General features: G+C 37.1%; 5 protein-coding genes across 8 annotated transcripts; 4 read left to right on the forward strand and 1 right to left on the reverse strand.

Annotated features, from left to right (window-relative positions):
• Positions 1–1,202: 1,202 nt before the first annotated feature.
• LOC111478005 lies at positions 1,203–2,217 on the forward strand. 2 transcript variants are annotated; one of them, XM_023122049.1, is made up of 2 exons: positions 1,203–1,955; positions 1,989–2,217. In XM_023122049.1, the coding sequence occupies exons 1-2, from the start codon at positions 1,445–1,447 to the stop codon at positions 2,003–2,005; spliced, it is 528 nt and encodes a 175-aa protein (XP_022977817.1). In that variant the 5' UTR covers positions 1,203–1,444; the 3' UTR covers positions 2,006–2,217. The 2 variants fall into 2 exon arrangements, with proteins under 2 accessions (XP_022977817.1, XP_022977818.1); XM_023122050.1 differs by having other exon boundaries at positions 1,204–1,960; positions 1,994–2,217.
• Positions 2,218–3,046: 829 nt separating this feature from the next.
• LOC111478117 (small RNA-binding protein 11, chloroplastic) lies at positions 3,047–5,745 on the forward strand. Its single transcript, XM_023122224.1, has 4 exons — positions 3,047–3,317; positions 4,906–4,974; positions 5,086–5,192; positions 5,278–5,745. The coding sequence occupies exons 1-4, from the start codon at positions 3,167–3,169 to the stop codon at positions 5,419–5,421; spliced, it is 471 nt and encodes a 156-aa protein (XP_022977992.1). The 5' UTR covers positions 3,047–3,166; the 3' UTR covers positions 5,422–5,745.
• Positions 5,746–5,969: 224 nt separating this feature from the next.
• On the reverse strand, positions 5,970–6,767 carry LOC111478116 (RING-H2 finger protein ATL74-like). Its single transcript, XM_023122223.1, has one exon. It carries the CDS (start codon positions 6,753–6,755, stop codon positions 6,210–6,212), a length of 546 nt encoding a protein of 181 aa, XP_022977991.1. The 5' UTR covers positions 6,756–6,767; the 3' UTR covers positions 5,970–6,209.
• A 280-nt stretch (positions 6,768–7,047) lies between these two features.
• LOC111478118 lies at positions 7,048–9,306 on the forward strand. Of its 2 annotated transcripts, XM_023122226.1 has the most exons (4): positions 7,048–7,332; positions 7,568–7,592; positions 7,810–7,912; positions 8,865–9,306. In XM_023122226.1, exons 3-4 carry the CDS (start codon positions 7,816–7,818, stop codon positions 9,086–9,088), a joined length of 321 nt encoding a protein of 106 aa, XP_022977994.1. In that variant the 5' UTR covers positions 7,048–7,332; positions 7,568–7,592; positions 7,810–7,815; the 3' UTR covers positions 9,089–9,306. The 2 variants fall into 2 exon arrangements, with proteins under 2 accessions (XP_022977994.1, XP_022977993.1); XM_023122225.1 differs by lacking the exon at positions 7,568–7,592 and having other exon boundaries at positions 7,051–7,332.
• A 486-nt stretch (positions 9,307–9,792) lies between these two features.
• Positions 9,793–15,722, forward strand: LOC111477967 (protein SUPPRESSOR OF FRI 4-like). 2 transcript variants are annotated; one of them, XR_002717375.1, is made up of 7 exons: positions 9,793–10,242; positions 10,791–10,891; positions 13,117–13,243; positions 13,382–13,803; positions 14,341–14,492; positions 14,575–15,169; positions 15,287–15,411. XR_002717375.1 is itself a non-coding variant. In XM_023121992.1 (7 exons), the coding sequence occupies exons 1-7, from the start codon at positions 10,049–10,051 to the stop codon at positions 15,362–15,364; spliced, it is 1,128 nt and encodes a 375-aa protein (XP_022977760.1). In that variant the 5' UTR covers positions 9,793–10,048; the 3' UTR covers positions 15,365–15,722. The 2 variants fall into 2 exon arrangements, 1 of the variants encoding a protein (XP_022977760.1); XM_023121992.1 differs by having other exon boundaries at positions 14,575–14,628; positions 15,287–15,722.
• The last annotated feature ends 157 nt before the right edge of the window (positions 15,723–15,879 follow it).

Here is a 15,879-nt window from a genome sequence, read left to right on the forward strand (position 1 = left end):
TGTCCCAAGTCATTCGTTGACTTTGAATTTTCTCACAGTTTGATCCATTATCGGCTCGGACCTTCCGCACGAGAAAACCTTAAATATCAGCTGTACTACCCATATGAAAATCAAGTTATTATTAAGTATTATTCAAGTTTATATGAAAATTCAATCAAAATTAGTATTTTTATTTTTCATTTTTTCCAACAAATCATGATTTAAAAAATAAAACTTTCACCAATTTTAAGCAAGAGAGAGACTCAGTCAAAGTTTGGAATTTGGGGGAAAACATTGACCATCAATTCCCACTTTTCCTTGCACTAATCATTGTCCCAAAAACAAATTTCAGCATTTAAATAATATTTTAAATTACAATATTCGATGTCATTTTTAAGATGATAATGACGTAAAATATGATAAGTAAGAGTGCTAATCGTACTATTCTAATATAGAAAATATAATTAGTCATCGTCTAATAACGAGTCTTTCCCATTTGAAGGGAAATGAATGGTATAATTGAACAATATCAATAGAGATAATGGTTTTGTAATTTTTTTAAAAAATTTTTTAATTATGAATTGGAGTGAGGAAGCGAGACATCATTTCCAAATATTAATTAAAGATGTAGCTTGACCAATATTTTTATAATTATTTGAATTTGAATACATAATTGAAATAATATCGGAGTATATTTGTATATACAATTTACAATAAATGGCACACGAGGAAAAAGGTTGAGTGGCCCCATTCCTCCTCAAGTAAAAAGAAGAAGGGGGAAAGGGTATATATGGAATTACAATTTATTAAAAAAATGGGAAAATTAGGATTAGTTTAAGGGTCAAAATCAGGCGCAGTTACATTAATCGAGAATCTAATCTTCTCACAATATCAAGGCATTGAATTTTATCCTTCTTCTTGACCCTTTAAAATATTAGTTTTTGGAGTTGAGTTCATTTTTGGTAAATATGGGAAATTAATTAAAAAAAAATGGTAGGCATTTATATGAAAGTAATTGATTACTGAAACTAAAATTCATAATTTGGATACAGAAACAATAAAATAAAGTAAAGGGGGTTGGATTAGAGGGTTGGTGGGGGGTAACAAATTGTGAGAAGGAAGCTAAGGTAAGGGTAGCATAGCATTCTTAATTCCCAAGTCATTTTATGTATTCTATATAAATAATAAATATAAATAATTTACCATTTTTATGTCCCCATTGATGTCTACTCACGTAGCTTCCTGGAAGCATCAGTTTCTTCCTCCTCACGCACTCACTCCCAACTCACAAATCTCCTCCATTCTTTCTTTCTTTTTTTTTCTTTTTTTTTTAATTTAATAAAATTATATATATACGCACACATGTTTTCCTCTCAGTTCATCCCATCGCCATTAATGTATTTCATATAATTCATCTCTCTGCTCCATTTATTAAGCTACTTTACACACACACCCACCCACCCACATGTCTATCAGCAGCAGCAGCAGTGATCAGTGGAGGGCCCAATTCTACACCCACGGCGGCGCGCCTTCCTCTACCACTGTCCCACGCGACGCTCCCAATAATAACTCCATTTCCAAGCCCAGACGCCGCTCCAGGGCTTCGCGGAAGGCGCCGACCACGCTGCTCAACGCCAGCACCGCCAATTTCAGGGACTTGGTGCAGCAGTTCACGGGGTTTCATGCCGCAGGCGCCGTCGTGCCTTTCGGCAGCCACAGGGGTCCGGTCAACCTCAGCTTCGGGCAGGCTGGAGATGAGTTCCATAACAACCACCCCTCCGTGATGCTCCCTTTCTCCGATGGGCGCCATTTTCAGCTCCGCGAGACGCCGAGGGAGCACGGGGTTCCCATCCCGCAGGGGAATCGTGGGCTTTCAGGGGCGACGGCGGAACTCATGGAAATTCAAAATCTGATTGATGAGGATTTGAATTACGATCTGGAGGAATTGGGTATGGAGTTCTGTTGTTCCAATGGGAATGGGAATGGGAATGGGAATGGGAATTACGTGGATGGGTACCTCGGTTGAACAGATAAGATTAATTAAGCAATTAAATTCAATTTAAAATCCAAATTGTTGTAATAGTACGAACGAGAAGAAGAGATTAGGGGTAGACCAAATCAGTAGCTTTGCTGCATGCTCCCTCTTAAAATTTATTTTATTTAATCATCTCTTTTGTTTATTTGTTTGTTTCTTTCTGTGAGTCGATTATGGTAAACATCAAACCAAAATTTATGTTTTTTTTTTTACTTTCACTTGCTCTCATTAATATATCACATTTTAACTTTCTCAATTTTATATCCTATTTTTTTTTAAGAAAAGGTTAAATGCGTAAAATACTAAAATAAATGGAGAATTGAAGTTTCAAATGGAAAAGAATAATTGAAGCATGGTTGGTTGGAGTGTTGTGGTCTAAGTCTAAGTGTTGACTTCAACATTGAATTGAGTGACCAAATGAAGGGGCATTTTTAAAACACGAAGGGCCATCGTGTTTTGGGTAACAAACTAATTTTGTGGGAGTCAATGGTAAACCCCCTCCTAATTACTTAATCTTTTGTATTAAAATTAGTGTATTTGGATCGACCAAGTTTCATTTCACGACCTATTTGTGTATTTTGTCCGAACAAGTTTCATTCACGACTCGGACGATGATCCTAAGCCACCATCACCCTTCTCAATCGTTTTTTTTAATTAAGAAAAAACATCATATATATATATCATGCTTTTGAATTTGGTTATAGATACTAATTTTCTAAAAATATTTGGTTAAAATGTGAACAAGTGGTAAGAAGACGTTTTTACCCATTAATTTTTAAATGGTAGCTGCAATATATATATATTGTAGATGATATTAGATTTGCATCTATCAGTTGGCTTCCGTCATTTTAATTGTTTTTTTGGAAATTAAAATCAAACATTTCGAACTTCTGAAATATAATTGAAATCTATCTGAATTATAATTTTTAATTTCTTCATTAAAAAAAAAAAATGTTTATATCTCTTAAGTAATTGAGCGGATATGGGTATTGTTGGGACGAAGTAAGGAAAGGCAAAAGGAAGCATTTTTATGTAAAAATTGTTTGAGGCTATGGAAATAAAAAACCGCGAATTTGGGGTTTTACTTTTAAGGTGCGAACCCGGGAACCTACAAAGCTCCACGGCGTCGACTGGGCAGATTTCAGCTCCATCATGTGGGCAGCCACCGTCTCCTTCCCTTCACTTTCTAACCTCCGGGGACCCATTCCTCTGAATAATCGACTGGACTCTTCAAAGCGCCAATCTTTGAATCTTCGAGCTTCTTTCTCTGATTACCCTCTTGCCAGCAGACTCATGGTTAGAAGTAATTTCACTTCCCTCTTCCTTTCCTCTTCCTCTGCATTTTACGACACCTTTTCCTTGATTTCCTCGATTTCCCATTTGGAAATTCCCCCCCAATTTCTTGTGTTCCCTGTGATGTTGTTGGAGTCCGTTCTTGGCTTGCAATGTGAATTTTTCCGCTTTGATTCATTTTTCTGTTGCTCCTCTTACTTGTTCCTGTTTCTCTCCTTTTGTTTTAGTTTTTTTTGGCTGCTGTCCTGTTTCTTCTTGGCTTTACCCTTTTGTTAATGATGCTATTTTTGTTCCTTTGGCTTATTTTTCAAGTCTTGTTTCTACTGGAAGTTTATGGTGCTGTCTGCCTGTTTGCTTTTACACCAACGATGAGTTTTATACAAACTGAAGAGAATGTACCATGAAAGTTCTGCGTGGTTCATTATAGATGAGCGAGCAAGATAGATATCCAAAGGCATTGAGTTGAAAATTTCCCCATTTTATTAAGGAATGTTTAAGAAGTTGTGAGAAAGAAATTCAACCTACACGAAAAAGGAAGGGAAAGCTGCAAGAAACTACTTCAATCTCAATTAATAATCCCATCAGCTACTAAAATATTATATGGACTGTAAACTTCCAGGCAGTGAGAGAAGACAAGGTCTTTGACCATGTGCCTCTTTATAAAGAAAATCTTTTATTGAATTGATTTTGTTTGAAACTTTTCTTAAATTCACGTCTCTGTGTGAAATTGACTAGAGATGCAAGCTTGTTTTCTTGTTCATGGAAGTTGTAATTCCTTCAAACTTTTAGCATACTCTGTGACTCTATTTGGCCTACACAACTTTAGTTAGATATCACAAGCTTAAAGGGTAGTTTGTTCATCAAGTTTTGATTCCTGGAAATGGGATCGAAAAAGTAAAGCACAATAATGTTGACACCTTAGATGTCCACTTGCATACAGATAAGGATGTTTAGTGCAAGTGATGTGGATTGGATAATAAAGCATTAATGGAATGCTGGAGCTAATGTATTGAGAATTATGTGGACTTTCGCGTTTCAACAAAGATATTTGTTTCTTTTCATCCTACTCCTTTTACTTTTAAGAATAGGGCCAGAAAGGATTAATAATTTATTTGAAATGTAAAGAAAAAAGAAAGAGTTTAAGATTGACTGTGGCTCTTGGTGTCTATCTATAAAACTTATCGACCTCTTCGCATTGCCTTTTCTCGTACTTTCCTGTCAACTTCCTTTCCTCTATTTTTCATGGTATGTGTTGTCTTGCAATATGAATGACTTTCACCTACCATAACGCTGTCGTTTATCCAGGCATCCTTCACTTTTGGACAATGCCTATCCACATTGAGTTCGTTACCGTCTTATCTATTTGTTAACAGTTTTATTTTTCAGTTTTTCCTGTTCTCAATATTGTTTCTCAAGGTAATTGATTATTTATTATGATCACTGAGTTCTGTTTATGCATGGTGTAAGTTAAAAAGAACCTTTCCAAATTGTCTTTCGAAGTAAACTAAAAGAAAAACAGATCTTCAGTACATATTCTTCTTGATGTTTTGTGAAGTCTTTTGGAATCTCAAGATGTCTATATTAAAAAAAAAATGCAGATTTACCATACTCCACCAATGAGAATCGGCTACAAGAAGAATTTTCAAATTTTGGTGAGATTGCTGAAGGTAACTGCATTTCTTTTCTCGTTGAGCGATTAAACTATTATATGATGTCAATTTCCAGCCGAGTCCAATATGCCTTATGATCTTGCTGCTTCACTTATCAACCCATGACAGTGTTATTAGCAAAAGATCGATTAACCAAAACACCAAAAGGTTATGCGTTCATCCAATACACTAGCCAAGACGATGCTATGCTTGCGCTGGAAAATATGGATTGCAAGGTTAAACTTCATCTAGCTCTGTCATTGCCACATGAGGTAACTCATGGTTTAAAGTTAATGTGCTTTCTCTGTCTCTCGAAACCAGAAATTTGATGGAAGGACGATCTATGTGGAACTTGCAAAACCTGGCAGTGGATCTTTTGGAGGATATCCGGTAACCTCTGGACCCCCGAAAGAGCGGCCTATACCTAAATTGGTGCCAGAAGAGGTAGCAGATTGCTGGTATTGATCTTGTTCTTACTGAGATACACAATATAGGACAGAGATGGGTTAACAGTTAATGACAGTTGTGCACAATGAGATCAATCCCAAAGAATCTGTGAGGGTTGAAGTGTTTGCTGTGATGGATTCCTTACATTTATCTTAATAGTTTCAGGCTTTAGATGCTGATGCCATCCTGCAACTTTGATATCTATTTGTGTTTACACTGTTTACGACACTTGATGCGTCTTCTAGCGCATATTGCTGTATGTAGCGTAGCAATTGAGATTATGGATCATGTGGTAATTCATAAAGCAAATACTTTTACTACTCTGTTGTTTTTTGGTCCAAATTCAACGTGTATTATGGTTTTTTAGTCGGTTTGTGGAATGATAATTGAAGCCTCAAGAAGTGTGCCCCATTGACTAAGATTCATAGGTTTTTAGGGACTCCTATAAGAGGTTACACGCTCGAATAAGAAAAGTCCTAGATGTCTCTAAAGTACAGGCGCCAGGGGGGTCCCAGTCCAACCACGCCTACTGCTTCCCCTTGTCTTCTCAAAAAAGGGAGAATTCCAAAGTAGCTTTTATGAACTTTTGCAGCTTCATCAATAGATACGTCTCTACTCTTCCCTCATCAAAACAACACAACGAAAGAAAACAAAAACACCAAAATCTAGTTTTATCCCAAACAAGCCACCTGACTTCAACTAATTTCCTCATCAATCTCAACTCAACTCTTGGGGGATCATTTTTATTGCATACCTGATTCGTTTTTAAGTGTACTGCTTCTTGATCTGTGCAGCTTTAGTTGACATTACACTATGTGATGTATAGAAGTAGCAGAATCCTTGGGGGGCTTCAGCTGATGCCTGCAGGTGGGGCAAGAAGAGTGAGACAGCAGCCACTGGTCTATGCAAGCGACATGGTACCTGTGAGCACAGTTTGGCAACATCCGTAGTTTATCTCCGTTTGAGAAGTCGACGAGGCAGATAGCACAGGCCGAAGTCGGTGAGTCAGAATTCGTGTAAGTTGAAGTTGGGAGAGCAATCATGTCTTGCTTCTTCATGCCCAAGTTCAGTCCTCTTAAAGCCACCCATTGGACTGTCTGTCTGAGGGTGTGATTGGCGCATTGAAGTATGCATGTGAGCATGGTATTTAAACCAAGTGTGCAAACAACGGCGCAAACAATTGCAGCCACAATGACAACGAGGTTGAAGTTGCTGCCTTGTTCTTGATCGTGAGGGTACGCGAAAGATACGCTCGGCAAGGGATTAAAGGAAGGAGTCGGAGAGGAGGAAGGCTCCATGTAAGAAGAACCGAGCATTTTTGCAAGCTGAAATGGCCGAGAAGGAAGCAGCATAAACACAGGTATGGAAGAAGTTGAGATGAAGAAACATAAGAGTTGAAGATGGAGGGTGAGAATGTGATGTGAAGTAGTGGCTCTTTTTTCTTTTGTTTGTGCGCTACAAACAGGAAAGGCAGTCTCATTGCCCCCTCGCTTTCTTTCATCCTTCGCTCCAAAGAAAAACAATCAATTCCGTAGATATCAGTTTGGTTCCATTGGTGAGGGCAAAGGCAATTAAATAAAAATATAATTATAATTTTTAATTTACCTGAAATAAAAAAATAATATTGAAAGTTGGATAGCTTTTACATAATTCAGTATTCTCTCGGCCATATGGGAATTAGGAACAAAGCCTTCTTCTTCTTCTTCTTCTTCTTCTTCTTCTTCCTCCTCCTCTTCTTCTTCCTCGACGCCTCCTCTTCTTCCTCGACGCCTCCTCTTCCCTTGTTCCACTTCCAAATCTCCTAACCTCGACACCATCCCCATTTCTCTCGTCAGAACCTCAAGTCGCTCACCTCTCTCGCGACTGCATTTGAAGAAGCCCCAGTTCGGAACTTCGAAGCCCTAATTCGTGCTCCCAACCTGCCATCTGGTAAGGGTCACTCAATGTTTGTGATTTGCATTTACGAATTATGTACACGGGATTTCTAATCCAGACTGCGTATAAGTGGATGATTCGTCTATCGGATTTGTGTTCTTTTTTCTAGTTTTTACTTCTTTGCTCTCTCTCTGCTTTTTCTCCTTTTTGTTTTATTTCACCTATAAACGAAATCACTGATCTTCAAATCTGTGACCGCGTTACTGCTTTTCCATTTTCATTTGCGCAGGTATCCGCTTGCTGCTGGCATACAGGTTAATAAAGTTTATGAAATCTAATTTGTGAGGGTTTTTGTTTTATGGGTTTAAATTGCGAATAGAAACGTAAATTTCTTTCTAAAATAGCATGTGATTTTATGTTACTTTGTTACACACTTCAAAGTATGTGAACTTACCAGTCTATTTTGCGGCCTGCCCTTAAAATCATATATCTAACAACTTCCTCTTTCCAAACATTGTTGACAAATTGAAGGCACCAATGGCAGGCGTCATTACGAAGTTCTTCATTGCATCACTGTTTATGTGGATAACTCCCATCATATTGTTATATGGTTTTAACCATAATTTGATTCCTGGTAAGATTTATTGGCATAAATACTAGCATCTATTGCTTATGCAAGATTTTTAGCGGTCATCTTTTTCAGTATGTGCAGACTTGTGTTTAATTATGAATCCAAGATACCAGTCTTGTGTTGGACTCACTACCCAATTCAAGAGGAACCAAGAGCTCTCTCTACGCAGTGTACTATTTTCTCAAAGGCACCCTCACACACGCTGCCTACCACACTATTAAAAGCCCACACCAGATTACACTAACTTTCAGAATTGGACCTCCCATTTATGCCCCTCTTGTTATATTGTGATTAGAGGCCTGATACTAACTTACTTCCTCATTGATATAAAGAACCCAGTCTTTTCTAGCTTTCTTTTTATATTCTGATTATTACCAGTAAGTGCATTTTGTTCTTGTCTGGATGGTGTTACCTAAAGGGCATGGTTTGGTATGCCATCTTTACTGCTTCATGGCTACTGGTCGTCAGACGCAATTATTGATTGATGATGCATACGTTTAGGGAATCGTAAAATTTTAATTGCACGCTCATAATAATCCATTTATCTTCCTGTCTGTAAATTTGTTAGTATAGAAACAACTTTTATGTGAAATGTAAAGTATTTCTTAGGAACGTGGAAACCTTGAACCCCCTCGTTTTCCTTCCTGAACTAGGTTAATGTAAACCTCTCTCAATAATGCTTGTCCCTCTTCCTCACTACCTTCTTTACTCATAACTGTTGGTCATTACCAAATCACTCTAACACGACTTCTGATTTGGTTCTTCTAAGATAATGAATTTTGTGTCTAACAAAAGTATTACTTCATATTTGTTTATTATTATCTTTTATTGGCGTTTTGTTCGTTCTTTTAGTTTTGATCTTGTACTTTTTGTTTATTGTCATTAACCTGTCTTTTCTTATTATTTTCTTGCATGCGCGTGATTACATTTCTAAGTAAATACTTTCCTGGACCAGGTTCAACACATTTGAATCCGCATTCTCTTACGCTCTTGAGTGGATTCCTTGCTGTCATATCAGTCAATGTTGTCATTGCCATTTATATTATCATGGCAATGAAAGAACCCTCTAGTAAACATGAACCGGATCCTGCATTTGTTGCCGAGGCAAAAGCTAGTATAAACCAGGCTCCTGGGAAAGCAGAGGACCCCTCACAAGCCAATAATAAGAAGGAAGAATAGGAAATGAGAGAGGGAGGCTCTGAAGAGCTTAACCTTTCCAGGATTTCAGGTGATAATATGTCTCATGTGTGGTCAGACGGCTGCTTGTCAATTGAGACTTGGTTTTTTTTTTTTTTTGCTTTTTTTGCTTCTAATGATGTTATACTTGAAGAGGAGATGTAATATTTGTATTTCTGGCTTCATAGTTAAAACTTTATAACATAATCCTGATGGTTTCATTCTCTTCATAGTCCAAGGAAAGACACCATTTAACAAGAACACCACCTTTGAACATCAGATTTAGAACCTCATCCTTCGGCTACCACCAAGGGTTGGTTTGTAGGACATGCTGTTACTCTAAAATGTGAAAAGCCCTATTTACCCGAATTCATACTCCATAACTAACCAAACCCTCTTGCGATTTAATTAAAAATTTGGGAACCCAAATGGTATAACAACAATACCAATGCAAATAATGTGTAAACCAAACCTAGGAGTTTAAATTATGGATAATCATATTCCCTAAAAAAGAAAAATACGCATATTAGCTACATAAATTATCTCGAAGGCAAATATTGCAATTATACAGCAGATATTTATGGTTGTAAGGATCTTTTTTTATTATTTAAAATTTGTTGACTTCCGGAAAAGATAAATAGCTGACCTGGAGTGTCCATATATATATATATATATATATATATATAAGAAACCATTGATCGAGACGAAAAAAATAAAAAGGAAAAATCGGAAATTGCTGCGAGCGAGTAAAATCAGAGATCGGCGTGAGGGGCTTAATCGAGTCGGGAGACAAAAGAAAACCCCCTCTCGGGATAGGGGTTCCCCCACCAACAAAACCCTAAATCTTCGTGATCTCTGTTCGTTTGATTCCCCGCCTTCTCATTTTTCCAGAATCCACTGCCTTGGGAAGAACTCGTTTCGTTTCGGGATTTGAATTGAAGCGCAACGGTGTGCGTTCTGGTTATGGGGAAGAAGAAGAAGAGGGTTTCGTCTAAGGTATGGTGCTATTATTGCGACAGAGAATTCGACGACGAGAAGATATTGGTGCAGCATCAGAAGGCCAAACACTTCAAGTGCCATGTCTGTCACAAGAAGCTTTCTACTGCTGGTGGTATGGTCATCCACGTTCTTCAGGTTCACAAGGAGTCGGTCACCAAGTATGTAAACTCCTTCCCCCCCTCTCCTTTTCTCTCCTCAACTAGAAGTCTACATTCTACTTTTTACCTTTTTTAGTGTATTCCTCTCTCGCCTTCTTTGTCTGCAAAGATTCGAGGGTATCTTCTGCCTTGCTTAAGCCACTTATTTTCCGACCAGTCACGTTTTTTTTAATTGAACTCATCTTTCTTAATATGTTTGAGTGATGAAATTCTTATTCAACGATATATTTCATTCCAATCGCGATGAATTGTTTCATTGGTGGACTGTATTATATACTTCTCAACGTCGTAGGAATTAATGTGGTAGAGTTCACATTTCTTCCTTCCATAGACTCCCGCATGCGAGATTGTAAGATTTGAACATGGAAGTATATTGAGATATTGTAGTAGGTAGGAAAAGATATACCAGATACACTTGCCCGTCAATGGAGCTTTTGTTTTTCCTAAGACCAAGCACTTGTTTTTTAATTAATTCCTGAACTGGTATATTTTGTGTTGGTCACGTTTATATTCTAACGTTTCTGTTGTTGGTGGTGATCTTGTGAAAGAGTTCCTAATGCAAAACCAGGCAGAGAATCGACAGATATTGAAATATATGGAATGCAAGGAATTCCTCCCGATGTCTTGGCAGCACACTATGGCGAGGACGGTGAGGAATCTATATAACTCATACGTGCACTTGTCTTTATATTTATCTACCTCCATTACTATTAATATCTTACTTCTCTTCCTCTTTCTCTCAGTCTTTCTCATGCATACATATACGTACGTGTAAATAGACATATTAGAAGACAGAGTTTATGGGTCTATTATGTTTGTGTTTTTGCAAGGACAACTCTCTTTTACAAGAAAATATTTTTTTTCCTTTTATTTTCCAAACTGAGATGTGAGTTTGCTAAATCCCCCCTGTTTTTCTTGTCTAATGGGGGACATTTCTCCTGTAAGTTCAGTAAAAGTTAACTTGCCCAATCCCCATCCCCACCTCAACCCTCACCCATAGTATCTCTATGCTCTTTCCTATGATAAATCCTTGACAAATATGGTATCTCAGAGTTTTTTTTTAAAAAAATTTATTGGAGCAGTCTGTGTGCGTATTATTATTTTAAATAATAGAAAACAATAGATAGTTCATTGATTAGATGGAATATACAAAAGAAGAGATCACATCGAAGAAGCTGGAAGTTATCAAAAAAAAGAAAAAAAGTTTCCCCGGAAGTTATGGTTAAAAGTTGAACCAGATCAGTCCTGACCTAAGTACGTTTGTGGTGAGGTATATAAAATTCCAGGAGGTTAGTGGAAGGGACTTGCGTCTATGTTTGGATTGGGAGCAGACTATATTAATTTTTTAATAGGTGACATTCCTCAAACTACATGACCTGTACAGTCCGAGGTCCCAAGGACTAAGGAGTATAATTTGTGTTTTGGTCTTGGAATGATTCATTCTAATTCCCTAAGGAAACTAACCATAAAAAATATCTGAGGATAGGAAACAGAACCTTCTTCATTTAGATAGTGGTTTGAAGAGGAATTATTCTTGGAAGCCACCCAGTAATATCTGAGGATGTTATTGTATGCCCTTTGAATCAGAGGTTCTTCAGAAATAACCTTAGAAATGTGAGACGATGGGACTTGTTGAGATGCAACCCTATCTAATGATGGGTTCAAAATAGCGCGTTCTTGTTGGTGTGAATAAGGGAGGGTGAAGGGGAAAAAGGAAAATATTCATTGTATTCTGTGGACTGAATCATGAATGTTAATAAATGGATGTTTGGTTGGAGGGATATGTGTGTGTGTGTGTGTTTGAGAAAAATAAAGGAATACACAAGGATATTAAGAATGAATATTTTGTTTTTCAAACAAAGTTTTCTATCTGAATAGTATGTAGTACAAACAAAGTGTTTCTTTAGTTAGTTTGTATAAAAATTATGAGAAAAACGACATTTCATAGATGATAGGAAATTGCAAGGCAAGAGGAAAGCCAAACTCCTAGTTGAGGAAGTTGCAAACAAAGTTAAAAATGTAATTATTATCTCCATTCTCTTTTTTTGTACGTGCCACATCCATGTGAAACAAATTCTACTTTAATTTTGATGGCCCTCCTCCCCTCTTCCTAATTTACATTGGTGTGCTAACATGAATTTTTTAAAAAAATGATAGACTATTTGTAAGCATCATGGATTTTTTATACCTTTTGTGAATTTCAATCATCAATTGAATTGTCTCTTATAAAAAAAAAATGATAGACTACGCTTTCATAGGGAAGAAATGAAAGAATACAAAGCAAAAGACCAACATGCATACAAATAAACAACCTAGACTAAACAAACCTGCCAACTAGCCATGCAAAAAGGGACGAACCTGGAAGAATAAGACCTAACAGGTAATTACAAAGATTTGTGGAGACCAATGCTTAGATTGAGATGTTAAACCTGGCTAATGAACGAACCTCCTCGTAAGCTCCCTCCAAAATTCCTAATAATTCTGTTATTCCTTTCAAACCAAAGACCTCAAATGACCAAAAAGAAGCCAACCTGCCACAAAACTTGACACTTATCATGCTAAACTATAAATAATCTTTATGATCCAATATACTTGCTATGCTTAATTACTGATGGTCCTGAATAATCCAGTATTGTTTGATTTTTTTTAAAAAAATACAAATTATGAGGGGAGTGCATGGTATGCTTATTGTTTCTGTTCTCCAAACTTCTCTGCTGAGCTCTTATGCCACATAATGATGAATGTTGTTGTGTTTGTTTCTTATGATTTCTTTTCTTTCTTCTTCTTCTTTTTTTTTTTTTTCTTTTTTTTGAGAGTGGTATTGGAGATAGTGGTATAATTATAGAATTATGGAAATGCTCTTCTTTCTTGTAGAAGAAGAGTCCTTATCAAAGGTGGCCAAAGTGGAGATGCCACCGACTCAGATGGTTGGAGGTGTGGTGCCCGGATCGCTGGGCATTGTATACCCTCCTCAGCCAGGTTTAGCTGCAATTCAACCTATGTAAGTATCTGCCTACCTTTTTTTCTTCCAATCACTATTGCTGCTTAACTTGAAGTTTTTGCATTTGTTTGTGTTAACTTCAGTAAAATGTTGAATTATCAAACAATGTAATTTCTACCAACTACCTTGTTACTGCAGTTATCCTTCGACTGGACAAGCACAGCCTACTGCCTGGCCGGTCCCACCTCGTCCCCAACCTTGGCTCCCTCCAAATTCAGCCGTTTCAATTTCGGCTCCTGCCCCATTGGGCTATGCTCAGCAGCCACTATTTCCTGTGCAGACTGCAAGGCCCCCACTTCCAGTATCATCAACTCCTATGCTCCAGTCTTCACAAATAACACATCCTGGATTGACTTCAACCACTCCTTCAGTTTCTGTATCTCAGCCGTTGTTCCCTGTTGTTAATAATAGCCACGGTCCTACTCAAAGCTCTCCTTTTCCTTCATCTACACTTTCAACAAGCATTCCTTTGACCTCAGCAGCTGATATCAAGGGCTCAGTGACACATCTGGGCACTAACTCCTTTTCTACTATCAGCAATCAGGTTTCAAATGTTCCAGGTGCAACTAATTACTTATATGCAGTCTCTTCTATATGACTTCTCACAAAGCTTGATCCAGTTTGGTTTTATCCCAATGCACTGAATAAGGACAAATATAGTAGTACTTCCAGATGTTTTTTTTGGTATGCAACGGTAATACGTATTCATGTCTGTTGATAATTGAAGTTTGGCCTTTACATAAAGTCATAAACAACAAATCTTAACAAATATAGTAGTACTTCCAGATGTTTTTTTTGGTATGCAACGGTAATACGTATTCATGTCTGTTGATAATTGAAGTTTGGCCTTTACATAAAGTCATAAACAACAAATCTTAAATTTTCTATGTTCGAGCATGGTTACCTCTTGTAAAGGGTTATCCAGTAGTAATTTCAATTTTAAATTTCAATAGGAACTACAATCTATGCATTTCTCCTAATGTAGTTTCAATTACAAACTCTTGCATAAAATTGTAGAAAGTCAGAAGAGCAATTATCTAGTTTTTTTTTTTTTTAAACTACTTAACAGGGTGCCTTATCTGCATTTAATATTGTAGGTGGAATATTAAGCAATTCACACTCCTATGCCTCGGGACCAAATACGGGTGGTCCTTCTATCGGACCACCTCCTGTAATTGCAAATAAGGCTCCTACTCAGCCATCAGCAAACGAAGTATATTTGGTTTGGGATGATGAGGCGATGTCTATGGTAAGTTTTCTTGTGTGCTGATCTACCATGATTTATCTTGAGATTTCCAACCTGGTTTCACTTTCTTATGGTAAACGTGCAGGAGGAAAGAAGAATGTCCTTAACCAAGTATCAGGTGCACGATGAAACTAGCCAGGTAAGTTATACTACAACTTAAATATTTGGAGTTGGTTTCAAGTCTCTAACCATGTGCGGTAGGCTGTACATGTTTCTGTTTTTGGATTCTTTGTAGTATACATGTCGAAGTAAATCTGATTTTTATTTTATTTACACTTTATACAATGTATTTTCTTAGAACCTTGAGCCTGAACTCACTTTTTACCTCGAACTTCATCATCATGTAAATGCTGTTTTATTTAACTGACTTTTTCCAGTTTGCACGCCAAACCACCAATCTTGTGGCATCAAAAGGCTCAAGTAGGTATTTATGTTATCCCACTTACAGTGTGTATAAGGCCTTACCTATTGTTGCATGAATATGGTTTAAGACCGTTGTATATGCAATTCTTCCTTTTGGCTTTTTAATCTATTATTTATGATTCACTCTCCCTATGCGCTTGATGCCTAAGTGTGGGGATTTGGGTGGAACAAGATTATATACCCTACAGATTTTTGCTCATTTTGTAGCATCATTACAATTTATTTTATGATCGATCAGTGAATACGGCTTTGACCAGGTCAGCCTCTTTTGCAATGTTTGGCACCTCTTACATAGGACTCAACCATATGATTTGGCGATGGCATCATTTCTATAATTTCTGTCTAATCATGTTGTGTCGTATTCTTGGTTTCAGATGAGTTCAATTGATGCAGCCATAGACAAACGAATCTTGGAAAGCAGGCTTGCTGGCCGAATGCCACATTTTAATTGAAGGCTCCTCCATTGGTCTGTGGCAGTTGGTTTCAGAAGAAGCTGTGGAATTTGCAAGTCACCAGGCAATGTTGATATTGTTCACAGATTGAGCAACTTCAACATAAACATCTACATTGAATTCAATGCATTGCCAGAAATTGCGTAGGGAGAGTACAACAGAGTTTTCTTTTTCCTATCTATGTTGTCAATTATTGAAAGGTGATTTAAATGAGGGAGTTCTTCATTTCTTTTCTTTTCTTTTCTTTTCTTTTCTGTAATTTAAACCTCTTTGTACCCATTTTTTCCTTAGTAGAGTTTTTGAGTTTAGAGAAAGATTTGCATCTTCGGCCTTGGAAGATAACTCCATCTTCCTTTCTGTATTTCGTTGGTTCTCTACTCTTCCCTCTGCTGTGTTGGAAAGGAAACATGATTCCTTCAATATTCAATTTTAGCAAAATAATAATAATAAGAGGAAGAAGAAGAAAAGAACAGTATACAAATTCATAAGAACTCTATGATAATGTTTTATTATTT

Source organism: Cucurbita maxima, unplaced genomic scaffold (assembly GCF_002738345.1).
Source record: "Cucurbita maxima cultivar Rimu unplaced genomic scaffold, Cmax_1.0 Cma_Scf00004, whole genome shotgun sequence".
In the NCBI taxonomy this organism is placed as follows: domain Eukaryota; kingdom Viridiplantae; phylum Streptophyta; class Magnoliopsida; order Cucurbitales; family Cucurbitaceae; genus Cucurbita; species Cucurbita maxima.